Consider the following 23,668-nt stretch of genomic DNA (forward strand, 5'->3'; position numbering starts at 1 on the left):
GTGTCCAGCACATATGTGCAAAAGACATTTTCAACAATCTTTAGCCAGAAGTGGCGCGTGAATGGTCCATCTCTGTCTCCTCCGGAGGTCCCCAACATCACAAATGTTAGTCTTCAGCCATTATAGTTTACTCCACGGGATATCAAGAAATGGCTAACGGTACTGGATACTGCAAAGGCTGCGGGTCATGACAATATTCCAGTAAACAGTACTGAAGACATGTGCTCCAGAACTTGCTGCACCCCTAACCAAGCAGTTCTAGTACAGCTACAACACTGGCATCTACCCGGCAATGTGGAAAATTGCCCAGGTGTTTCCTGTACACAAGAACAGGACAAATACAACCAGGACAAATCCCATTGCCGCCCTATCAGACTACTCTACATCATCAGTAAAATGATGGAAGGAGTTATCAACAGTGGTATCAAGTGGTACTTACTCAGCAATAACCTGTTCACAGACGCTCAGTTTGGGTTCTGCCAGGGTCACTCAGCTCCTGACCTCATTACAGCCTTGGTTCAAACATGGACAAAAGAGCTGAATGCCAGAGGTGAGGTGAGAGTGACTGCCCTTGATATCAAGGCAGCAATTGACTGAGTATGGCATCAAGGAGCCCTAGCTAACCTGGAGTCAATGGGAATCAGGGGGGAAAAATCCAGGACATAACTGCAGGAGTTCCTCAGGGTAGTGTCCTCGGCCCAACCATCTTCAGCTGCTTCATCAATCACCTCCCTTCCATCATAATGTCAGAAGTGGGGATGCTTGGAGAAGACTGCACAATGTTCAGCACCATTCGCGATTCCTCTGGTAATGAAGCAGTCCATGTTCAAATGCAGCAAGACCTGGACAATATCCAGACTTGGGCTGACAAGTGGCAAGTAACATTCGCGTCACCCAAGTGTCAGACTATGACCATCTCCTACAAGAGAGGATCTAACCATTGCCCCTTGACATTCAATGGCATTACCATTGCTAAATCCCTCACAATCAACATCCTGAGTGTTACCACTAATCTAAAACTGGACTAGGCATATTAATACTGTGGTTACCAGGGCAGGTCAAAGGCAAGGAATTCTATGAAATCCTTCAGCGAGTAATTCACCTCCTGACCCCCGAAAGCCTGTCCACCATCTACAAGCCATAAGTCAGGAGTGTAATGAAATACTTTCCACTTGCCTAGATGATTGCAGCTCCAACAATACACAAGAAGCTCAACATCATCCAGGAGATCTTCTTCATTGCTCCCTCCACCATGAATGAACAGTGACAGCCGTGTGCACCATCTACAAAATGCACTGCAGCAACTCACCAGGGTCCCTTAGACAGCACCTTATAAACCCGCGATCACGACCATCTAGAAGTACAAGAGCAGCAGATACCTGGGAACCCCACCACCTGGAGGTTCTCCTCCAAATCACTCACCACCCTGAGTTGGAAATATATCGCCGTTCCCTACTGTCGCTGGGGAAATATCCCGCAACTCCCTCCCTCACAACTCAGTGGGTGTACCTACACTTCAAGGACTGAAGCGGTTCAAGGAGGCAACTCACCATCACATTGGGAAGGGCAACTAGGGAAGGGCAATAAATCCTGGCCTCACCAGTGACGCCCACATCTCGGAAGGGAAAACAAAAATAATGATCGGACCCATAATGCACACCTACCTCCAATGTCTGATCTCCTAGGTGAACTACCCCCATGATCTCTCCTGCTGTTCAACCACAAATGTCCTCATTTGACAGCCTGCCTATGTGGCAAGAAGCCCGTATAAAAAAAATTAAATAGCATTCTAACATTATCCAGAGGTCTAGGTTCTTCAGCCACCAAGTCTCTTTCTGCTCCCTTCCCATCTCCCAGTTATAGCGGAGCCTGTATTTTTGTGTATCACTGGAGAGTGTTTGTGCATGTTATATAGATCTTTGTTGTAATGTATAAATTATGTTCTTTAGATCTCAGACATTTTACACTTATTTGGAGAATATCTGCAGGCTGACCTAAATAAAAGAAAGCTTGACTCTATTACTCCGAATAGATGTTGATAAGCTTCATTACATTTTATTTTTCTAGAATTGTTTTTGGTCCCTGTTCCAAACTCCATTTCCTAGCCATCAACAACACCCTTCTTTCTGGCAGTTGAATGACACTAAACCAATCTGACCGCAACAATGAAGTCTTGTGCTCGCGAGCCAGCTGCACCCCTTGACAAACTTCCATCGCAGGTATAACACTGGTGTCTACAACGGTCTACTCCCGGTCTTCCTTCAATCAGCAAAGTGATAGAAGGTGTCGTCAACAATGCTATCAAGGGGCATTTGCTCAGCAATAACTTGTTAACCAATGGTCAGTTTAGATTCTGCCAGTGCTACTGAGCCCCTGACCTGATTACAGCCAAACATGGACAAAGGAGCTGAATTCCAGAGGTGAGGTGAGATCCACTAACCTTGACATCAAGATGGCATTTGACCGAGTGTGGCAACAAGGAGCCCAAGCAAGATTGAAAAATGGGAATCAGGGAGAAAACTCACCAATAATTGGAGTGATAACTAGCACAAAGAAAGATGGTTATGGTTGCTGTTGGACAATTGTCCCAGTCCCTGGACAACATTGCAAGAGTTCCTCAGGGTAGTTCCCTAAACCCAACCATCATCACCTGCTTCATCAATAACCTTCCCTCCATCGTAAAGTTAGAAATGGGGATGTTTGCTGAAGACTGCAAAGTGTCCAGTGCCATTCATGACTCCTCTGACACTGAAGTAGTGCATGCCTGCATTCAACAAGCCCTTGGACAACATTCTGACATGAGCTGGCAAGTGGGAAGTAACACAAGGGAATCAAACCATCTTTCCTCGATGTTCAAAAGCATTACCATCATGAAACTCCATCATCCTAGGTGTCGCCATTAACCAAAAACTAAACTGAGGTAGTCATATAAATACTGCGGCTACAAGACCTGGCCAGAGGCTGGGAAATCTGCAGTAACTCACTTCCTGACTCCCCAAAGCCTGCCTACCATCTGGGCAGCATGGGTGCACAGTGGTTAGCACAGTTGCTTCACAGTGCCAGGGTCCCAGGTTCGATTCCCGGCTTGGATCACTGTTTGTGCAAAGAAATGCAAGTTCTCCTCGTGCCTGTGTGGGTATCCTCCGGGTGCTCTGGTTTCCTCCCACAGTCCAAAGATGTCCAGGTTAGACGGATTGGCCATGCTAAATTGACCTTAGTGTCCAAAATGGGTGGGTGGGATTACTGGGTTACAGGTATAGGGTGGAGGCGTGGGCTTTAAGTGGGGCGCTCTTTCAAAGGGCTGGTGCAGACTCGATGAGCTGAATGGCCTCCTTCTTCACTGTAAATTCTATGATTGTATAATTCCTCAAGGCACAAGACAGGAGCGTGATGGAATATTCTCCAGTTGCCTGGAAGAGTGCATCTCCAACAACACTCAAGAAGCTTGACACCATCCAGGACAAAGCAGCCCACTTGATCAGCTCCCCATCCATAAACATAAGCATTCACTCCCTCCACCTGCAGTGCACAGTAGTGTACAAGATCTACAAGATGCACATCATCAACTGCCTATACTCCTTTGACATAAAGTTCCAAGCCTGCAACCTCTACCACCGAGAAGGTCAAGAGCAGCAGCCACCATCATCTGCAAGTTTCCCTCCAGTCCACACACCATCCTGACTTGGAACTATATCAATGCTTCCTCACTGGCACTGGGTCAATAATCTGGGACTCCATTCCTAAAAGTACTGTCAGTGTGCCTAGCTCAGATGGACTGTAGTGGTTCAATAAGGCAACTTGCTACTACCTTGTCAAGGGCAATCAGGGATGGGCAATAAATGCTGGCCTTGCCCCTGATGCCCACATCCTATGAAAGAATAAGAAAAGGCAATGTGAGGCCCCATGGTTCATTGGGTAATACATATCTCCAAAGATCCAAATATTCAACTTGTCTTCAAACTATATGTCACTAACCAATGATTCCCCTTTGAATTTGCTCTCCTCAGAAGTAATGGCATTCACATCCACAATGCTTTGTTGATGGTCATAGGCCATTTCAGCTTTCACCCTTTTCCAGCAATGAACTTGGAATATTGTGCAGTTGCAGTTCCAAGGGATGGCATGATTGGTCTTTATCTTCTGTCATGAGACATAGCTTTCTCTCACAGTTTCATCCTTAGAGAGTTTCAAAATACATTAGTTTGGGTCGTCATGGTGATGAGCAGTGGATTCCTCACCTCCCTTGGAGCTGCTTGGTCCTTTATCAACTGCTCCTTTCCCTTGTCCTCCACCATCTTCAGATATTTCAGAGATTCAGATGTGTTAGGGGATTGAAAAAGCTCAGTTGCTCTTTGCGATATCTCCTGCTCTGCCGCATGCCGGATCTGTGCCAACCTGTTCCGCTACTATAACACTACCTTTAAATGGATACCGTTAAAACAGATTAGCCTTTAGTGAAAATAAGGGAAAGGAATACAAACTAAATTTACTATGCATTGAAAACTAATATCACCTGACAACAATTTCTAAGCATCACCCAGTCCTGCAGTCAGGAGAGAAGCTGTGAGGCAAGATTCCCAATCAGTAGAATTTATGACAAACATTAGTACTCCATTACTCTGGTCACGATTCTGAGCAAAATAGTAACTTGCTTATTTTTAATGGGTTAATGACAGCCTAAAAATAGTGGGCAGGGATATATAGTAAGCAGTCATATGTGAACACTGCCGATTGGAAAATAAAAGCTTATACATGTCAGGTAACAAGATGCTTCTTTTTTCCCTCTCCCTTAGTTTATCCACACCTCTTCTAAAGGTGTTGTCTCCTTGCTAGAGTACAGTTTCACAGTTCTGGTACTTATTTGAGACAATCATTACTCATATTCAAGTTATAACCATAATTGCTGGCAGCCATCATACCAGAGTTCAACCATGTCCTTACCCAATGTCCACATAATTACACTTCCAGCAGGAGTTGCTGCTAGAAGGCAATTAGGAGCTTTTCTGCTCTTTAACTCAGGAATGCTGAGGTCAATTGCAGCATTCCTCTACCACCCTGCTCAAGATCAAATAACTCAGTGCGGAAAAGGGATTGGATGAGGGACCTTCCAAATATGCACAGTGCAACACAGCACTCCATAAATTCACTGATCCATCAGGAGGCCTTAACCCAATCTTTTCTAATTATTTTTCTCATTGCAAGGAAGATTATATTAAAAAGAAAGTTTAATTGGAATTGCACTTTAGCTTTGTCTGATCAAATGAAAAGCAGTAAAGGAAGCACAAAGTTCTCATCATCTGTTGTGGGGTTGCCCTGTGTCATCACAGATCTGTAATGGTTTGGTGATGATGCCAATTAACATAAAGTAATGCCAATTTTAAGCAACTGTCATAGAAGTAGGTCAGGGCTATTAGGGAACAAAAGAAAGAAATGTTTTGTTCAGTGTTTCAAATTAATATTGGATTTTGCAAGCAAACCCAACTGAATGTGTATCTGATTTCAAAATTAGTTATTGAATTCCAGGACCGATTCAAACATACCACAGAACTAGCTCTGAGATCCAGCCCAATTCAAAGTGCTGGTCATGAAATGAACATGCGGATTCCATAACCAAATCCAGAGTATCAAAAGAAATGATAATCACTGGAACCTATTTGCACTGTGTAATGGCGATTATGCAATTAAAAATAGCAATTTATCCCACCTTGCCTTGTACGCTTAGAGACTGGATAAACGTACTTGGAATTTTAAAAATGATTTTAAAAGACCATGCCATATTCGACTTTTTCTTTAATACATGACAACCATTAGTTTTTCATGTTGATGTGTCAGAGTTTGCGAACAAAATTTGTGGTCGAACGTGGACAATGCTATGTTTCTCTGAACCCTGCTAATACTGTGCTCAGATATCCTCTCTGCGCCTCGATACGGACTGCAACCTCTGTAAATTGCAAGCAGGATCTCTTCAGCGCACCTCTTGCAAAGCCAACGAGGAAAATGCTGCAGGAGGGACAGATCAGGCCATCAACGGAAGGACAGCATCAGCTGAGAAAGTGATACCATTTTCCTCATGCAGGCTGCTGCATTGCTGAAAAGGTGGTGGGAGCAGTTTCAATAATAACTTATTAAAGTGAATGACATGTAAACATGGTAAAGGCGTATTGTGCAGGATTGTGGGGAAAGATCAAGGGATTGGGACTAATTGGATAACAATTTCAAAGTAAATGGGTAGGTTGGCTCAAAGCAATGTCCTCTACCATAAGCAGGCTCATAAGCCACAGGAACATAGATTTCACATTCTGACATTAAAGAGGGTAAAATAGAATTTGCTGCATCTGTGAATTGGACCACAAAGCAGCGATTAAAGAGACACGCCCAGTCACAATCCAAATAATTCCTACCCTTTAGCATTCAGGGTAATGGAAAGGTTCTGGCAATAAGGTTAAAATAATACAACTTGAAGGAAGCCAAATCCTGCACTTGGATTAATAAACAGATTCAGCTGCTTATTCTTAAACCTAGTTCAGTGACAAGGAGCAGAGCTGTCTGCTGGTTTTCCATTAAATTCCAGACTGCAGGTGAGTTCAAGTGCGTTGACGAGTTTATTTTGACTTGGTAGCACAAAGAAAGACTACTTTATCAGCAATAACCTTTCAAAATTCCCGACAGTCTGGTGTTATTTTTTTAGCAATTCGAATTATCACAGCAAAAAAGTAAGATCGCAACAGCCTTAAAAGTGTTTGTACTTTCATTCAAATGGCCTGTTATTACTAAGAATGTATGTCGTTGTTAAAAAAAACAGCGACTCTGAGGACTGTAATTTTCTATTGAAGTGTTTCACTACAGCCTCTTTGAACTTGAAACACCCATATATGACTTCAAAGGCAAAGTAGGAAATTAAATGAAATAAGACGGAAACTCGTCAACTGAAAACATGACAAACTGAATAACTGTTTTCCCTGCTTGTAGTCTCCTTATGAAAACGTACCAGGCCTCTTTACTTACAATGGCATACATGCAATGAGGTTATATAGATTTTCTGTTGTTACCAAAATACAACTTGTTCAGTAGTGTAGAGAGGACAGCTTGCATGACCATTCAGGGTGTAAGTTGTTACATAAAGGAGTTATTTGTCTTCCCATCATGAGGTGACGGAAATCCCGATTTGGAGTGTCGATGAACCTTTTCTTCAGTGTTAAAACACCATAAACAGCACAAGACTAAATTAAAAGTAAACTTTTTTTAATAAACAAAAATTTGATTCAAATGGAAGCACTTTCACCTCTGAGTCAGAAAGGTGTCATTTAATCCCCACCCTGGGAACAGGCTGATAATACTGAAGGAGTGCTGCATTCAACAGAGATGCAGTCCTTTCGACGAAACATGCAAAGCCCTGTTCTCCTGTTCTAAACATTTAAGTGAGTGTCAAATTTCACAACATATTATTCGAAGCAGGGAATTCAAAAGAATTTTACCAGTGTCATTGATCTTTATCTGTTTTTACAAACATGTTGTGTGTTGAATAGCAATTATACTTGCTTACTTAACAGCAATCACTGCAGTTCAGAGTAATGTACTGTACGTGAGGTTCTGTAGGTTCTTCCTTTAAGACATGATAGGTGCTGTATAAATGTAAGTCTTTCTTTTGGTTTGGCAGAAACAAAATGTTGATCTTTCATTGGGGTTTTCTCTCCTGACCTTTCCATTTTCAACTGGTGAACAATCTGTCTACAGTGAGTTTACCAACAAATATTCAGCTCAAATATAGATCTCAACTCTTCTGATAATTGGTTCCACATTCTCAAGTACTGATCAATTAAACAAAATAAATGGTCATTATGAATGTGTCCCTCAGCAGTCAGCATCAACACACAATGTAATCGCAGGAGGAAATCACAAATGTTCACTTCTATCCATGTCTGAAATCCAGATATGCAATTTCCAGCAATGGTCTCTGGTGTAGAACTTTAAATCACTTTAGGCTGTCTAAGAAGCAGGCACGCCAATGTTAACCCAGCAGACTGAGAATTCAAACCTAGAAGCTTCCTGGTGTGTATGGCTAAGCAATATACTGAATAAATTTACTAAAGTATCAACAACACAAACATTAATTAGATTTGTTCTCAGTTTCTTTATTTAAACACATTGTTTGCTGATTTTCTTTTTCCTCTCCTCTTTTCCCAAAGGCAGTAATCGCTGCTGAGATTCAATCTATGGGCACAATCACCTGTTTGCACGTCATCCAATTGCCTTACTTTAATCACCAGCCAAGCGATCGTCAGTGGACTATTCAATCACACCCCCCGTACATTGGTACTGTGACATGGCAGCTAAGTTAAACCCTGCAGTCACTCAACATGCACCAAGAGGCACTGTCCATCCTGATCTTTCCACCCGAGTTCAAAGGAACTTGAGACAATTGTAGCGGTCCATTGCAAAACTACCTGCCAGTTCAACACACTTAGGGAATCAAACGTGAAACGTTAAAAAAATCAATCTAATTTAAAAATACAAAATAGCTTATTTATTATACAAGTAGATCCTTCCAAGAATCAATCCGATAGAACACTGGCAACTTCATCATTGGCGCATTGTACAGATAGATCTAGGAATGTTCAAGTGTGAAGTTGCAATAATGACCTGTGTGGCATGTTTAATTTAAATACAAATTCTCTGAATTTAAAAAATGCATGTGACTTAAAAGGGCCACATTCCTGAGGGCTGTTAGTCATAAATTGTAGAATACAGGCAAACACCCTGCCAGCTGAGAGGAAACTCACCTTTTTATATTTTTGCGTCACAATACTTCAATCATATGCTGCATTCCATCTGTAATTGAGTTCTTCCTCCCTACAAACTACCACATTGTTTAGGGGCCATCAAAGAAGTACTAGATACTGTCCTTCGCTTAAAGGGTTTAATATAATATGATTTAATATGGGCAGCACGGTAGCATTGTGGATAGCACAATTGCTTCACAGCTCCAGGGTCCCAGGTTCGATTCCAGCTTGGGTCACTGTCTGTGCGGAGTCTGCACATCCTCCCCGTGTGTGCGTGGATTTCCTCCGGGTGCTCCGGTTTTCTCCCACAGTCCAAAGATGTGCTGGTTAGGTGGATTGGCCATGATAAATTGCCCTTAGTGTCCAAAATTGCCCTTAGTGTAGGGTGGGGTTACTGGGATACAGGGATAGGGTGGAGGTGTTGACCTTGGGTAGGGTGCTCTTTCCAAGAGTCGGTGCAGACTCGATGGGCTGAATGGCCTCCTTCTGCACTGTAAATTCTATGATAAATTCTTTTGATGACGTAGTGTTGAGAAAGTGGAAAGATAAACACACTGGCTAAGTTACTACTTTTGAAAATAATTTATTTTAGTTAACCCGGTCAATATCAATAGCAACTTGCACCATCATTTAAATTTCTTTCAATACACGTTTCCTCTTCAGGAATAACAACATGACACTTCACTAATTCTAATGGTGATAAACTGGAATTTCCTTGGGATTGTTCCTGCTCCACTACCATATTTTAGCCAGAAATCTGCAGAAACCAATTTCAGACATAAATGGGTCAATTTTAGCTCAATATTCAACCTGGGCTAAACTCTTAAATGAGAGCATTTGCTATGACCTACAGAGCTGCACGATAATCACACCCACATACATGAGCTGTGACACAAGATGGATCTTGTGAACGGGATGCATGCAACCTGGGAAATAACTCGTGGAAGGTCTGACACTGAAAATTACAAACTAGCAGCATAACTGGTCTCTGCCTTAGCAGAATACAGTAAGTGATTTCTACTTGTCTTGCAACTAAATGCCTTTGAAATGACATTGTGTATCCTCGCCAAATTGGGAAAACTATAGTAACCACATTTAAAGTAATACTCATTGGCAGATATTAGAACATATAGTTATGATATGAAGTACAAGAATACTTGACACATTGTTCAGGAGAGGACCACGAGGCAGAAAAATTACCTTTTTCACTCTGTGTTATAGTAGTGCCTTTCTGAGGTCAATCAAGAGATGAAGGAACATGTTTTTGTGGATGAAAATGCTCTTTTTTTTAAAAAAAAGGAAGGAATAGAGGAACTTACGGTTGGCAGAGCTTGATGAGATCCTGGTCAGTGGTGCCTGGTGGCAGGCCCCTAATGTACAGATTTGTCTTACTCAGCTGCTCACCACTGCTGTTGTTGCTGCTGTTGTTGCTGCTGTTTGTGCTCGGACTGGGAGGAGCCATAGGGTGAGGAGCTGGTGCATAGGATTGCTGAAATACATGAAAAAAGTATGGAGTACATGAGAAATATATAAATCTTTACGACAATATCTTTCCTATTTCACATTTTTAAAATAAATTCAGAGTACCCAATTCATTTTTTCCAATTAAGGGGCAAATTTAGCGTGGCCAATCCACCTACCCTGCACATCTTTGGATTGTGGGGGCGAAACCCACGCAAACACGGGGAGAATGTGCAAACTCCACATGGACCGTGACCCAGAGCCGGGATCGAACCTGGGACATTGGCGCCATGAGTCTGCAGTGTTAACCCACTGCGCCACCATGCTGCCCTCCTATTTCACATTTAACTCCTTGTTGCGTGCCTTGTTTATCTTTCCATCATGTAACACATGTACTTCAAATGCTACACATTTCCTGTTAAAAATATAATCTTATTGGCACCTAAAAAAGGTTTAAAGTGAAACTGGGAGAAGAGCTTTCAAAGAACATATTGTTAAAGATTTATGGAGTCATGAAACTCATAGCTTGCCTTACAAAACCTAACTGATTCCTTTTAGATATGGAATTTCTGCACTGGAAAACACTGTTACATTCTGCACCATGGTGACATCAAGTACTCACAAGCCAAATGTAGACTGACTAGACACACAATAAGGTTCTGCCTACTCTGCACTTACATTACCCTTTAGCATAACCACAAGAGATCAGTATGACAGTTCTATTTTGCATCATCTTTCGCTTCTTAGAGCCTCTCTGATTAGGATTGCCAATTTGATGTCAATTAATGCTGGATTATCAGATTATTTTGCTAGCACCTGAGCACAATCATAGTGGAGTTAAAATAACCCAAACTTGTCAGCCAAGACATTTTCATCTCACCAGGAAAACTCAGGGGCTGGATTCTCCGTTTCTGAGGCGAAGTGCCAATGCCAACGGAGGATCCGTGGTGCTCCACGACGGGAAAATCGTCGCGAATCCCTCACCGATTCCGGTACTGGTGAGAGACGAGCACCAGCACCACGTGGAACAACTGCAGATTGCACGGAGAACGGCCGGAGAATCCCCAGGTCCCTAGCCGCGCATGTGCAGGGTTGAAAAGCTGCAGCTGCGTGCGCTTATGCCCCCACCGGTTACGCCAGGAAACATGGTGCCTGCCGTGCTGGACCGCATACCTGCCCAACCCGACCCCACAGCCGATCCCCCCCTCCCCCACCAGCCCCATCAGAAGCTGCCGGCCAGCGGCATAGATTCTGGCCAAGTGTGGCAGCACTGGATACTGTCCGCAGCCGGCACCTCAGGTTCCCGATTGCTGGGACCAGACGTGGCCCACGCCATCGGGAACTCGGCCCATTAGGGGCGGAGTATCGTGGGTAGGCAGGCTGGTGACGTGCCAATGGATTGGGGATTCTATGATAAAGACTGTTGTATCCTAGCCTACCACCCAGCTTCCAAAATTAGATTTATTATTAAATATGTAAATAATTTCTTGAATTTTACCCCACTCAACTCTATATAAAGACACATATTTAAAGAAATGGTGTCCTTCCAATGCCTTTTTTCCCCCTTTATTGTCCTTCCAATTGACAATTCACATTCTTCAACGAGAAATTGTGTAAATATCAGCATAATACAAAGCAGTCAGTAAATAGGGAAATCTATGAAATCAATGCACGAACCTTACGAAGTAAAGCTGAAAGAATTGCATGCCAACTTCCAAAAATCACTTATTGATCCACTCCCTCCACAAACATGGATATCAAACAGATTTTCACGAAATGCCCTTTAAATTGCACAGCCTAAATTTGTTTCAAAACAGGCCTGAAAGCTCAGTTGGAATCAGCTTTCAGCAGTCTCAAGTCTCACTAAAAATGAATGAGGCACGTCAATGGAGTACTGATTAGGATCAAATCCAGAGTCTAACATATTCAATTTTAGGCCATATCTTGAAAAGTAACATCAAAGACAACTAAAGAGGGGATTGACTCAATTGTGACCCAAGAATGCAAAATTAGGCCCAAATTGTAAAATTGTCCATTGACCTCAATCAGAATTCCAGCTGTGGTTAGGCCAGATAATGGGAGAGCTGCCATTTTCTTGCTTCTGGCAGATTTTATATAGGGATGTAGAATTTACCCCACAGGCTTAACAACGTGCAACATATTGGGCGGGATTCTCTGATCCTGAGGCTAAGTATTGACACCGTCATAAACGCCGTTGCGTTGCACGTCAGCGTCAACATGCTCTCAGGAGCAGCGATTCTGTCCCCTACAGGGGGCCAGCACGGTACTGGAGCGACCTATGCCGCTCCAGCTGCAGACGTCAAATGGCCGCCACGGGTCTGCGTATGCACACTGTGACCGGCGGCAATGCGCAGTAGCTATCTTCTCCGCACCGGCCCCGACGCAACATGGCGTAGGGCTACAGGGGCCGGCGCGGAGCAAAAGAGGCCCCCAGCCCGAGAGGCTGGCCTGCCAATCGGTAGGCCCCGATCGTGGGCCAGGCCACAGCGGAGGCTCCGGGGGCCGGACCCTCCTCCCCCCCACACCAGGCCGCCTCCGGGTGCATGCTGAGGTCACGGCGGGTAAAACCACACGTGGACGGCGCCGGCGGGACTCGGAATTTTTGTGCGGCCACTCGGCCCATCCCGGGCAGAGTATCGCCGGGGGCCGCTTGCCAATGGCAGCGATTCTCCACTCTCCGGAGAATCGGCAGACCGGCATGGGGGCGGCGTCGCGCGATTTGCGCCTGCCGATTCTCTGGCCCGCCTTGGGCTGAGGGAATCCCACACACTGGCTCTTTAAGTATCTCGTGGGAAAGAAAACTTAATTCACCCACTTTGCAATGTTGTCATGTTTTTCAAATAGCATACTATCTGTCAAGAAACAGCGAAAGCTGGATTTACGTGTATTTTGATTATGTTCTGTCATGTTCAAAATCTCTGCCTTCTGGGAGGCCTAAAGAACATTTGCTTTTATTTGAGTTGAGATTCTACTCAGAAATGTATTTGCATTCTGAATTTCATAACTTGACAAGTTATTTTTGATATACATCACTCCTTTTTTCAAATGAGAAAATATTACAACAGAATGTGAATATCAGGCATTGTGCCAAACTAAACTGACATCAACAACAAAGTCCCAACTTATTTCTCAGCCAGGATATTCAACATCTTTACTTTATAGCTGCTTTACAATTATATCTACCACACTGTCAGGTAGGCAGTGGCAGGTACATGGAATTAAACTTTATGGGCCTGATTTTTATTTGGTATAATTGCCTGAATTTGGGGTTGTAGTGAAGGAAAGTAGAGGAAGATTGGGCAGGGAGAACTACTTTAACATCTCCACTCTGACCTACATTTTAGGTTCTCGAGTTTATTATTAGAAATTAGAAACCCTTTGCTTTCCGACTAACTGACAGCAGAGAGGTGCTAGTCAGCAAGCTCCCTATCTCCTGCCTTCTGCCAGACTGTCAGGAAAGTGGTGGAAATAGTTCCGGTGACAGCAGCAAGAAGACTGATAATGGTCTTTTTGATGGAGGTGGCCCAACACTGGACATATTTCCCTCTGTGAAAGTAAAGGCAGTCCTCAGATTGTTGGGGCTCTCCTTCTGCCGCTTTCATGTGACATCCTCTTCCTGCTAGTGTTGCAGTGGGTGCTCCATGGCAACTTTGGGCTGGATTTAATGGAGGCCACTAGGTGGACGGGCAGTGGGCATGCCGCATCATCTCTTTCAGGGAAGGTCACTCAGGCACTTGGCAGACCAGCATGCTGTAGGCCTTTACCCGGGATGAAGGACCACAAAGACAGAGGTACCGCATGCCAAGAGGTGAAGCAGCTCTTCTGTACTCAGCAATGCCACCAGGTGGGGGGGGGGGGGGGGGGGGGGGGGGGGGGTGAAGGAAGGCAGTAGCTGCTCCCCGTCCTCCACTACATGGGATCTGGGACTCACAGTAGAAGTGGTGAGCAAGGATAGCAGCAAGGGCAGAGGCCCTGGGTCACTGTCCCCATGTCTCGGTGGGTTTCACCCCCACAACCCAAAGATGTGCAAGTTAGGTGGATTGGCCACGCTATACTGTCCCTTAATTGGACAAAAAATAATTAGGTACTCTAAAAAAAAAAATTTTTAAATGCAATGCGGTCATGATAGCACAGTGGTTAGCACTGTTGCTTCACTGCGCCAGGATCCCAGGCTCGATTCCCGGCTTGGGTCACTGTCTGTGCCGAGTCTGCACGTTCTCCCCGTGTCTGCGTGGGTTTCCTCCGGGTGCTCCAGTTACCTCCCACAGTCCAAAGATGTGCAGTTTAGGTGGATTGGCCGTGATAAATTGCCCTTAGTGACCAAAAAGGTTAGATGGGGTTATTGGGTTACGGGGATTGGGTGGAAGTGATGGCTTAAGTGGGTCGGTGCAGAGACTCGATGGACCAAATGGCCTCCTGCTGCACTGTATGTTCTACGAGCGGCTTTCAGTGATTCAACCACCACCTCTCCCCACTTGCTGGGTTCCTCAGTCAGGCACTGGGTGCATTAATTTAAATAAGCCATTACCCACCACTCTTCCAGCAGGTTAAATGTCACCTACCCCTCTCCCGCAACTAGCCACAGGTGAGGTAATCCAATCCTACCCATTGGCTGGGATTTTCAGTCCGCCTCCCGCGGCTGAATTACTGGCACGAGAGGAGGCTACTGGCAGTATCTTCCAATCTTGCAAAAGCCAATGACCAGTTGCGTTGCTTGGCCGCCCCACCGCTGGGGGATCACCATCAATGGGACTGGAAAATTCCACCGGTGGGAAAGGCCAGAAAATCATGGCAAAAAGGCCTGGAAAATCCCAGCCATCGTATTTTCCTGCCTCAGGGGAGGGGACTGCCACTTGTGGATGTAACTTCACTTGGAACCAGAAGAGCTAATGATCATGAAAACGCCACAGTACAGAAACAGGCTGATCAGCCTAACTGATATATGCTTGTATTTGCAGTTAAAGTGAGTCACCTTTCACCAAAGACATCCAATTCTATCAGCATATTCTATTATCCCTTTCTCCCTCCTGTGGCTACCTAGCATCCTGGTAAATGCATCTAAACTACTGGTCTCAATTACTCCGTGTTGGAGCAAGGTCCACAATCTTGCCACTCTTTGGATAAAGAAGTTGCTCTCGGATTCCCTATCACACATTGGTGACCATCTTATTTTATGGCCTCTAGTTTTGATCTTCCCCACACTTGGAATGTTTCCGCTACAGTCAGCTTATCAAACACTTCCAGCATTTTAAATACATCTTTAGGTCATCCCTCTGTCTGCTGTTTTCTGGAGAAAAGAACCCAAGCCTGGTTCCACCTTTTCAGATTAATTTATCCACTCAGTTACATGCAAATATATAAATTAGGAGCAGTGGTAGGCTACTCGATCCTGCTCCGCCAGACAGTAAGATCATGGCTGATCTGATTTTGATAACTTTTTTTTATTTTATTTTTTTATTTTATTTTTTATTATTTTTAAGAATGCCCAATTCATTTTTCCAATTAAGGGGCAATTTAGCATGGCCAATCCATCTAGCCTGCACATCTTTGGGTTGCGGGGGCGAAACCCACGCAAACACGGGGAGAAAGTGCAAACTCCACACGGACAGTGGCCCAGAATCGAACCTGGGACCTCGGCACCGTGAGACAACAGGGCTAACCCACTGCGCCACCGTGCTGCCTGATTCTGATAACATCATTGCAATGTTCTCCTGAGTCCATAGTTGTGCATACCACTCCAAAATGCTGTAACCTAGATTCTTTGCATATTATAATTTCTCTGGTTTTTAATCCTATCCCTTTGCAAATGAACTCATTACCTGGTTTACTTTCAATGTCTCATTAACCTGCTTCACTACTGTTAGTGATTCGTATATATGTAATCCCACATCCCATTAGCCCCTCTTCCCCATTTAGACTATTTCTAGTATTGTGTGTTTTCTTTTCTTCCTGCCAAAATTTGTGTATTGTGCGTGTTTGTGTATATTAAAGTTCTATTACAATTGCATATCCATTCTGCAAGTGTATTAATATCATCCTGTACTTTGTCAGTATTAACTGTACCCTCCAATACCCAGGGCCATGGTGACAGGCAAAGTCCAATCAAATGACATGGTTCTCAACATTCATTGGTACATACTTACAGCGTCATGCTGCTTATGCCCAACACAACAATGTCTGTTTCAGAATTTAATACTCTTAACACAAGTAGTAATATTCAGTAAACCTAATATTTTTCAGTTTTACTTCAGCATTTCTTTGTCCTACGAAATAATATTAACAGGTTATTTAAAGACAAGATAACTTAAGATCAGAGAAGGAACTATACCTGGCCAGTGATTACACTTGGTGCAACAATTTTTAAGGGTTAAATAGTTGTTGTGCAATGTTAAAGAAAGGCAGACGCAAAAGTTACATCATTTGACCATTATTAGATGAGGCATTCATAACAACTGAATTACCTCATGAAGACCATCATATTATGCTCTACCTCCTGTTGAACAACAAAAATATACTGCCCCGAGATAAAGCAAATCTTAAAATAATAACATTAAGTGATGGGTGGTCCCAGATTCTGTTATCTTCCCTCCTCTCCTGGAGGTGCAGACGCCTTACTAGCAGACCGTTTCACAGCTTTCAGTCACACTCTGTTACCTCACACAAATGACCCTATGTGTGAACCTTTACTATGAGGAACTTAACAGCCAGTTTTGATTCTATTCTAACCTGACACACGCATTTGTTCAATTCCAACCCCAGTGTTTTTTTATTTAACACTTTCATTGATTGAAGGTGATAAGCAGCAGCTGCTGGTGAGGCCTCTGTTGACTGGGAGTTGTTGATTTCTTTCTATGTTAATTGTGGATAATGTTACCACTCAGCTGAACTCCTACTGTGTTCCAGCTGGTTTATGTCTGGTTAATTCACAGAATTTGACACAGGTGTGAAATGTTTAAACCAAAATGGTGATGTTAGAAATGCAAACACATGGCATGAACACTGGAATCTTAATTGTGCAATTCGTTCAAACTAAAATATAGTTTTGTTACAATGAAGCATCATAAAAGGTCTTTCACATTATGTTTCTCTTAAATCAGGCAAGAATGTTCCAGGCTATGGAAAATCAATTTAATAGCATAAATGCTGTGAGCCAGCTCAGAGATTTAGAAGCAGGCTCTTCCAGCCATTGTGCCTGTCAGATCTTGAAAAGGGATGTATAGATATCCCGATTCACTTGCCCTCTTCTCAAACCCTTTGATGGATAGCCTACCAAAGAATCCATATAAAGATGGTTGAATTAACTACAACTAGAAACAAATTGATTGTTGATTCACAGGATCCATGTGCAAAGACTAACTATAATTAGTAACAGATATTTGGTGGTATTGTGAGTTAGATGAAATGTCTGTTCTTTAGCCGTATTATTTCATATAGTGCATTATTATGTAATACAATTGACCTCCTAACAATTGCTAATAAAATGAAACTTTTTGGGGATGAACTGTGTATTGCATACATTTTGTCATTCGTGCCCTCCACCCTAATAGACATTTCCTTTTTGTTGCTTCTCTGCCCATTTCTCTCTGGCTGTGAGCTTACTTAAAAAATGTTTATCTCTAACATCTTCCAGTTCTGACGAAAAGCTATCGACTTGAAATGAGAACTCTATTTCTCTTTGCATAGTTGCTACTGACCTAGCTGACTGTTTTCAGTGTTGTTCCCCCTCACCCCCAGCCCCAGCCCCAGCCCCAGATTTCCAGCATCTGCAGTATTTTGCTTCTGCTGCGTTTGTTTCTGGTCTGCTTGGCTACGAACCACAGTGGTTGTTGGTACTGTAATGAACTCCAATTGGTTTTATTGGTTGGCCAATTGGAGTATGAGCTCCCTCAATGATAGCTCATTGAGGGGGCCCATATAATCGGCTGTGTAGGCTTTGCGAGCCAGTCTTAAGTTGATTGGACTGCTAGCAGCACTGTTTGGAGCTGCTCCTGTAATATTGTTATTGTAAATAAATATTGGTGTGGTGACGGAACTCCTGCCTCCCGTGGATTACTACAGGTACGTTTACACTCTTTATGCTGCCAATCATTATTACCATTTAATAAGTTCAACACTCAATTCAGGAAATTAAAAACTGGAACTTGACTTCCACCTTAACACTAATATATGCAGCACATCAATGCAGACTTTGGGCATGATCTTCCGGCCGTGCTGTGTCAGAAAAGCAGCTCGCTGTGGTGCAACGTGCTCAGGTGAAAGCTGGGAGACCCTGCTGTTGGGATCGACCCAGCTCGCAACGCCTTGCGAGATTCAACGCAATCTCGTGAAACGTTGCAAGGGGAATCCACCCACAATGGGATCAGTTTCTGGCAAATCTGCATATTAGAGCAATGAAGAAAGCCTTGCTTTCAAGGTACTGGAGTCTTTGGGATTCAATCCTCTCCCCTCGTGGGGTCCCTAAGGGGGTCTGAGGCCCCCAACTGTGTGCCCTTTGGGAAGGGAGGTGCTCTGGCACTGCTGGTGCCACCTGGGTAGCCTGGCAGTGCCAGCCTGACACCCTGGCAGTGCCAACTTTCAAGGGCACTGCCAGGGTGCCAAGCTTGCATTTTCTGCGCGCTCGTGATCAGGCTAGCGTTCCTCCTGGGGTGTGGGGCTCAGGGATCCTCTCATGTTGCATGGGGGGGGGAGGGAAAGAGAGAGAGAGATTGTGGATATTTTTTGTCCTCAGAGATCGGAACGCTATTTTTAACTACAATGGTGAGATCCGGCGAAAGGAGCTCCCCATTATACAAATTGGGGCTATGTGTGGCCTTGGCTGCGCGTTTTTCATTCTTCTGCCCACCCCTTGGTGGGCAGCACGGTAGCTCAGTGGTTAGCGCTATGGCTTAAGTCACTGTCTGGAGTCTGCACTTTCTCCCCGTGTCTGAGTGGATTTCCTCCGGGTGCTCCGATTTCCTCCCACAGTCTCAAAAGACGTGCTATTAGGTGAATTGGGTATTCTGAATTCTCCCTCTGTACCCTAACAGGCACCAGAATGTGGCGACTAGGGGATTTTCAGAGTAACTTCATTGCAGTGTTAATGTAAGCTTACTTGTGACAATAAAGATTATCATTGTTATTATTATTATTCAAAGCGTGTTGCGTTGAATAGCCATGTGTTTCTCGGCACTGCGGCTATACACGTTCGCTCCGGAACTTCATTCTTTTTTTGGGAAGATTGCGCCCTTATTATTTCTGCTCTTCATAATCAGCACATGAGATGGGCGGACTGAGCTGGTAATTTTCCTGACTCCTGCTACCTGCCTCGGTGATGAAAATCCAGGCCAATGTTCCCTTGTGTGACTCATTGTGGGACCTTGTTTCATAATGCCGCTGTGAAGCATGATGGGACATTTTATTGCATTAAATGCACAATATAAATACAAGTTGTATGTTTTATCAACCGAGATTGTTTCAAGGCCATGTATCAGATATAACTGCACCATTACAAATCCTGACTTCAACCAAGTAGCAAAAGAACACAAATAAAACTTCAGCCAACCACGGGTTTCATTTTAATTTATTGTCTTAAAGATTTCTGAAGACATAAAGAATCAAAGCTATCAACAAGAAAAGATTAACCATCTGTGTGATGAAAGGTATTTAACACTGTGGCCCCTACGGTTCAGACCATGCAATACTATCTTGATACTCTACCATACTCTACTTTTGCACCACATACCATACTCTACTTTTGCACCACATACTGAGTGGAAGAGGCCGGCCCGCCGATCAATGGGCCCCGATTGCAGGCCAGATATCATCGGAGCCCCCCCCCCCCCCTCCCCCCCACCCTCCCCCCCACAGGCCACTCCCCGAGTGTTCCCGCCTGCAGCGACCAGGGCTGAATGGCGCCATCGGGACTCTGCCGTGTCGGAGCAGCCGCTCGGCCCATGTGGGCCGGAGAATCGGCGGCCCAGCCGATTCCGGCGCCGATTCTCCACACCTCGGAGAATCGCGCGCCGGCGTCGAGGAGTCGTGGCACGGTTGCTCGGAGAATTGCCCCCAGGAGCTCTAAGAAAATCTTTTGACCACACCATTTCTAAATCTTTACTACATTGTTTTTCTAGGTATTAACCATTTGACTCCCCAAATGTCTGCAAAACTATCCTTTTTAAGTGAGAAATATTAGTGGCGGTAGGCATTTTATTTTGAACCATGTGGTATTTTGAACCATAAATCTTGAGCATAGCTAGGATTTCATTATGCAACAATTTAGTTATTTACTTCAATCCAAGTGAAAACATGAATTACTGAAAGTGTTCTTCTGACCGGGGGATGGTATATAGAGGCCCACTTCTTTTCTTTCTTTATTTTAATAACCGAGGCCTGTGTGTACAGAACAACATTTCAAAATATGAAGAGGAGACTTGAAAGTATTTTGAACTGTGAGTGTCGTGATGGACTTCAAGAGGAGATAGACAGGCTGGCAGAATGGCAGACACATGGCAGATGAAAGTTAAGGTTGAGAAGTATGAAGTGATGCATTTTGGTCAGAAGGAGGAGAGGTGACATAAAATAAAATAAAGAGTACAATTCTAATGGAAATGCAGATGCAGAGGGCATGGATATGTGCAGAAATCATTAAAGGTGGCAAGGCAGATTGAGAAAGCAGTTAATAAATGGTGCTGAATCCTATATTTTATAAATAAGGGCACAGAGTGCAAAAGCAAATAAGTTATGAGCCTCCGTAAAACATAGGTTCAGCCTCAATGGGAAATATGTCAATGTTTTATAAAGGGTGCAGAAAAGATTTACGAGAATGGTTCCAAGGATAAGAGTGATGGGGTGAAGCTGGGCATGTTCTCCTTGGAGAAGAGAAGGTTGAGAGGAGAATTGTTAGATGTGTTCAAATTCATATGGGTGGGATTCTCCAACGACCCCCCCCCCCCCCCCCCCCCCCCCCCCCCCCCCCCCCCCCCCCCCCGGCCAGGTCGGAGAATCCCCGGGAGGACGGCGCGAATCCCGCACCACCACCCCAACGCCGGATGGCGTATTCTCCAGCGCCCTTTTTCGGACAGGGGCGGGATTCCCGCCATGCCGTCGGGTGCCGTTGGCAGCCCCCCCCCCCCCCCCCCCCCCCCCCGGCAATTCTCCGGGCCCCGATGGGCCGACTGGCTGTCCATTCTTGACCAGTCCCGCCAGCGTGAATCACTCGCCTCACGTATCAGCGGGAACTGGCAGGTAAGTCGGTGGGGACGGTCCTCTCGAGGGTTGCGGGGGGATCGACCCTGGGGGGAGGGCCCCCACGGTGGCCTGGCCCATGATCGGGGCCCAATGATCTGCGGGCGGGCTTGATCCTTGGGGGCACTCCTTTCTTCTGCGCTGGCCCCTGTAGGGTTCCACCACGGCCGGCGCGGAGAAGAGAACCCCCCCATTAGCCAAAATATGCCGGCCGGTCTGCGCATGCGCAGAATCACGCCGGCGGTTCCACGCGTGCGCGAGAATTCCACACTTTCGAGGGCTGTTGACGCCAGAGTGGTTGGCGCCAGTTCTCCCGCCGCCATGGGGACTTAGTCTCCAGAAGGGAGAATCCCAGCCGTGGGGTCTGAAGAACATATGTGGGAAGAAACTGTTCCCATTCACATACGAATGGGAACCCGAAGGTAATTAACAAAAACCAGAGGCGACATGAGAAAAAACTTGTATACGTAACAAGTGGTTTGGATCTGAATGCCCCACGTGAGTGTGTGGTGATTCAATTGCAGTCTGCAAAAGGGAACTGGATAATTATCTGAAGAGAAAATATTTTTACGTCCACAGGGAAAAGATGAAGGAATGAGACTAGTTGAGATGCTGTTGCAGAAAACTGGCACCAACAATATGCCGAATGGCCTCTTTCTGTGCTGTAATCATTCCACGATTCTACGGGTGAACTTGCTTTATTGCCCTGCCATCCAAACTTCTCAATACCTTAAAGATAAACTTGTGGCATCACAAATAAAAATTAGGACAATGGACTGCAGCCTCTGAGAGATTAGTGCATACTGAGTATTAAGTGCACCCACAATATTTGCTTCATATTATTTATATCTGACCTTCCACACAGGTGACTGGAAATCCCCCAGCCCCATCACATTACCCTGTTACCCCTCCCCCGCAACCTTGAAACCTGATTGCGAGGAGAAAAATAATTCTATACATCGTGGATAATCAGATTGTGCCACATGACCCACATACACAGAATATAGATGTCTTGACCAAATCAACCTGAAAAAATTAACTCTGGTCTCTTTTCACAGAGAGGCTGACACTGCCACTCAACAGTGGCTTTGGCTTATAGCAAATGGAATGGCAGGAACAGCACCTAAATGAAAGAATTAGTGACCACTTGTTTCTTGAGAACGAGAGTCTTTTCATCTGGTACATTGGTAAACTTTCGTTCATAGACAAGAACCTGAATTAACTGCTGTCAAACAGCAAAAATGGTAAGCTGCTTCACGACAAACTTGTCACTTTTTAAATGATTAGTGCATGATTGAGATACATGCTGATTTTGGGGCTCCCACATGCTGTATTTTGGACAACTGTGAACAAGCTGATTCTTGACCTGCAGATCTTTGGGCACTTGGGGCAGGACATCCCACAAGGTAATGGGATCCGGAATACAGGATTTTCTGTCCTCTGTTGCCACTCTGCCTCCTCATTAAGGTGTTCGGACTTGATGCATGGTGCAGCGTGATGGACAAGTAGCCAACATTTTGAACCATCCTTCAGAGAGAACTTTAGAGTGTCATTGCAGTGTTTTCTTTGTCCTCCCCTGGAACACTGGCCAGTTGAGAGTTGAGAAAGCAAAACTTCCGTGGTCGAGACGATCTTCAGCTACCCAGACCGTGTATCCAGCCAATCTTGTTGATCTTGCTGGAGTTTTGCCTGAATGCATGTGGAGCTGGCTTCAAGAAAGACACAGGGACTTGTCCGATGCTTCCTCCATTGCCCATTACCCTGACCCCAATCCCACCCTGTTCTCACTTGCTATCCGACAGCCAGTGCACTTTCTAAATTGGTGGAAGCAGGTATCAGTCACCAGCAGGACTGCCCAAAGGTTACTGAGCTAAAGGTTACTGAGACAAACTCAGTGCCCTCACTTTTCTCCCAACTGACGTTATTATTTACCACCAAGGCATCCTGGGACCTTCCTTCATGGCAAGGCACATTTTGTATGTATTCACGATTCCTATTTGGGGCAGCACGGTGGCACAGTGATTAGCATTGCTGCCTCATGGCGCCAAAGTCCCAGGTTCGATCCCGGCTCTGGGTCACTGCTCATGTGGAGTTTGTACATTCTCCCTGTGTTAGCGTGGGTTTCGCCCCCACAAACTAATGATGTGAAGACTAGGTGGAGTGGCCACGCTAAATTGCCCCTT

At 44.7% G+C, this 23,668-nt stretch overlaps 1 protein-coding gene across 7 annotated transcripts in view; it reads right to left on the reverse strand.

The window, feature by feature from the left end:
* Nucleotides 1–23,668, reverse strand: part of LOC119966096 (RNA-binding motif, single-stranded-interacting protein 3) — a 1,648,548-nt gene that overhangs the window by 602,804 nt on the left and 1,022,076 nt on the right. For all 7 annotated transcript variants that reach the window (XM_038797302.1, XM_038797300.1, XM_038797299.1 and 4 more), the window contains one exon: nucleotides 10,100–10,269. In XM_038797302.1, the coding sequence (XP_038653230.1) occupies nucleotides 10,100–10,269 (170 nt within the window). The remainder of the gene's footprint in view (nucleotides 1–10,099; nucleotides 10,270–23,668) is intronic.

The sequence above is a fragment of the Scyliorhinus canicula genome, chromosome 5 (genome assembly GCF_902713615.1).
Source record: "Scyliorhinus canicula chromosome 5, sScyCan1.1, whole genome shotgun sequence".
In the NCBI taxonomy this organism is placed as follows: domain Eukaryota; kingdom Metazoa; phylum Chordata; class Chondrichthyes; order Carcharhiniformes; family Scyliorhinidae; genus Scyliorhinus; species Scyliorhinus canicula.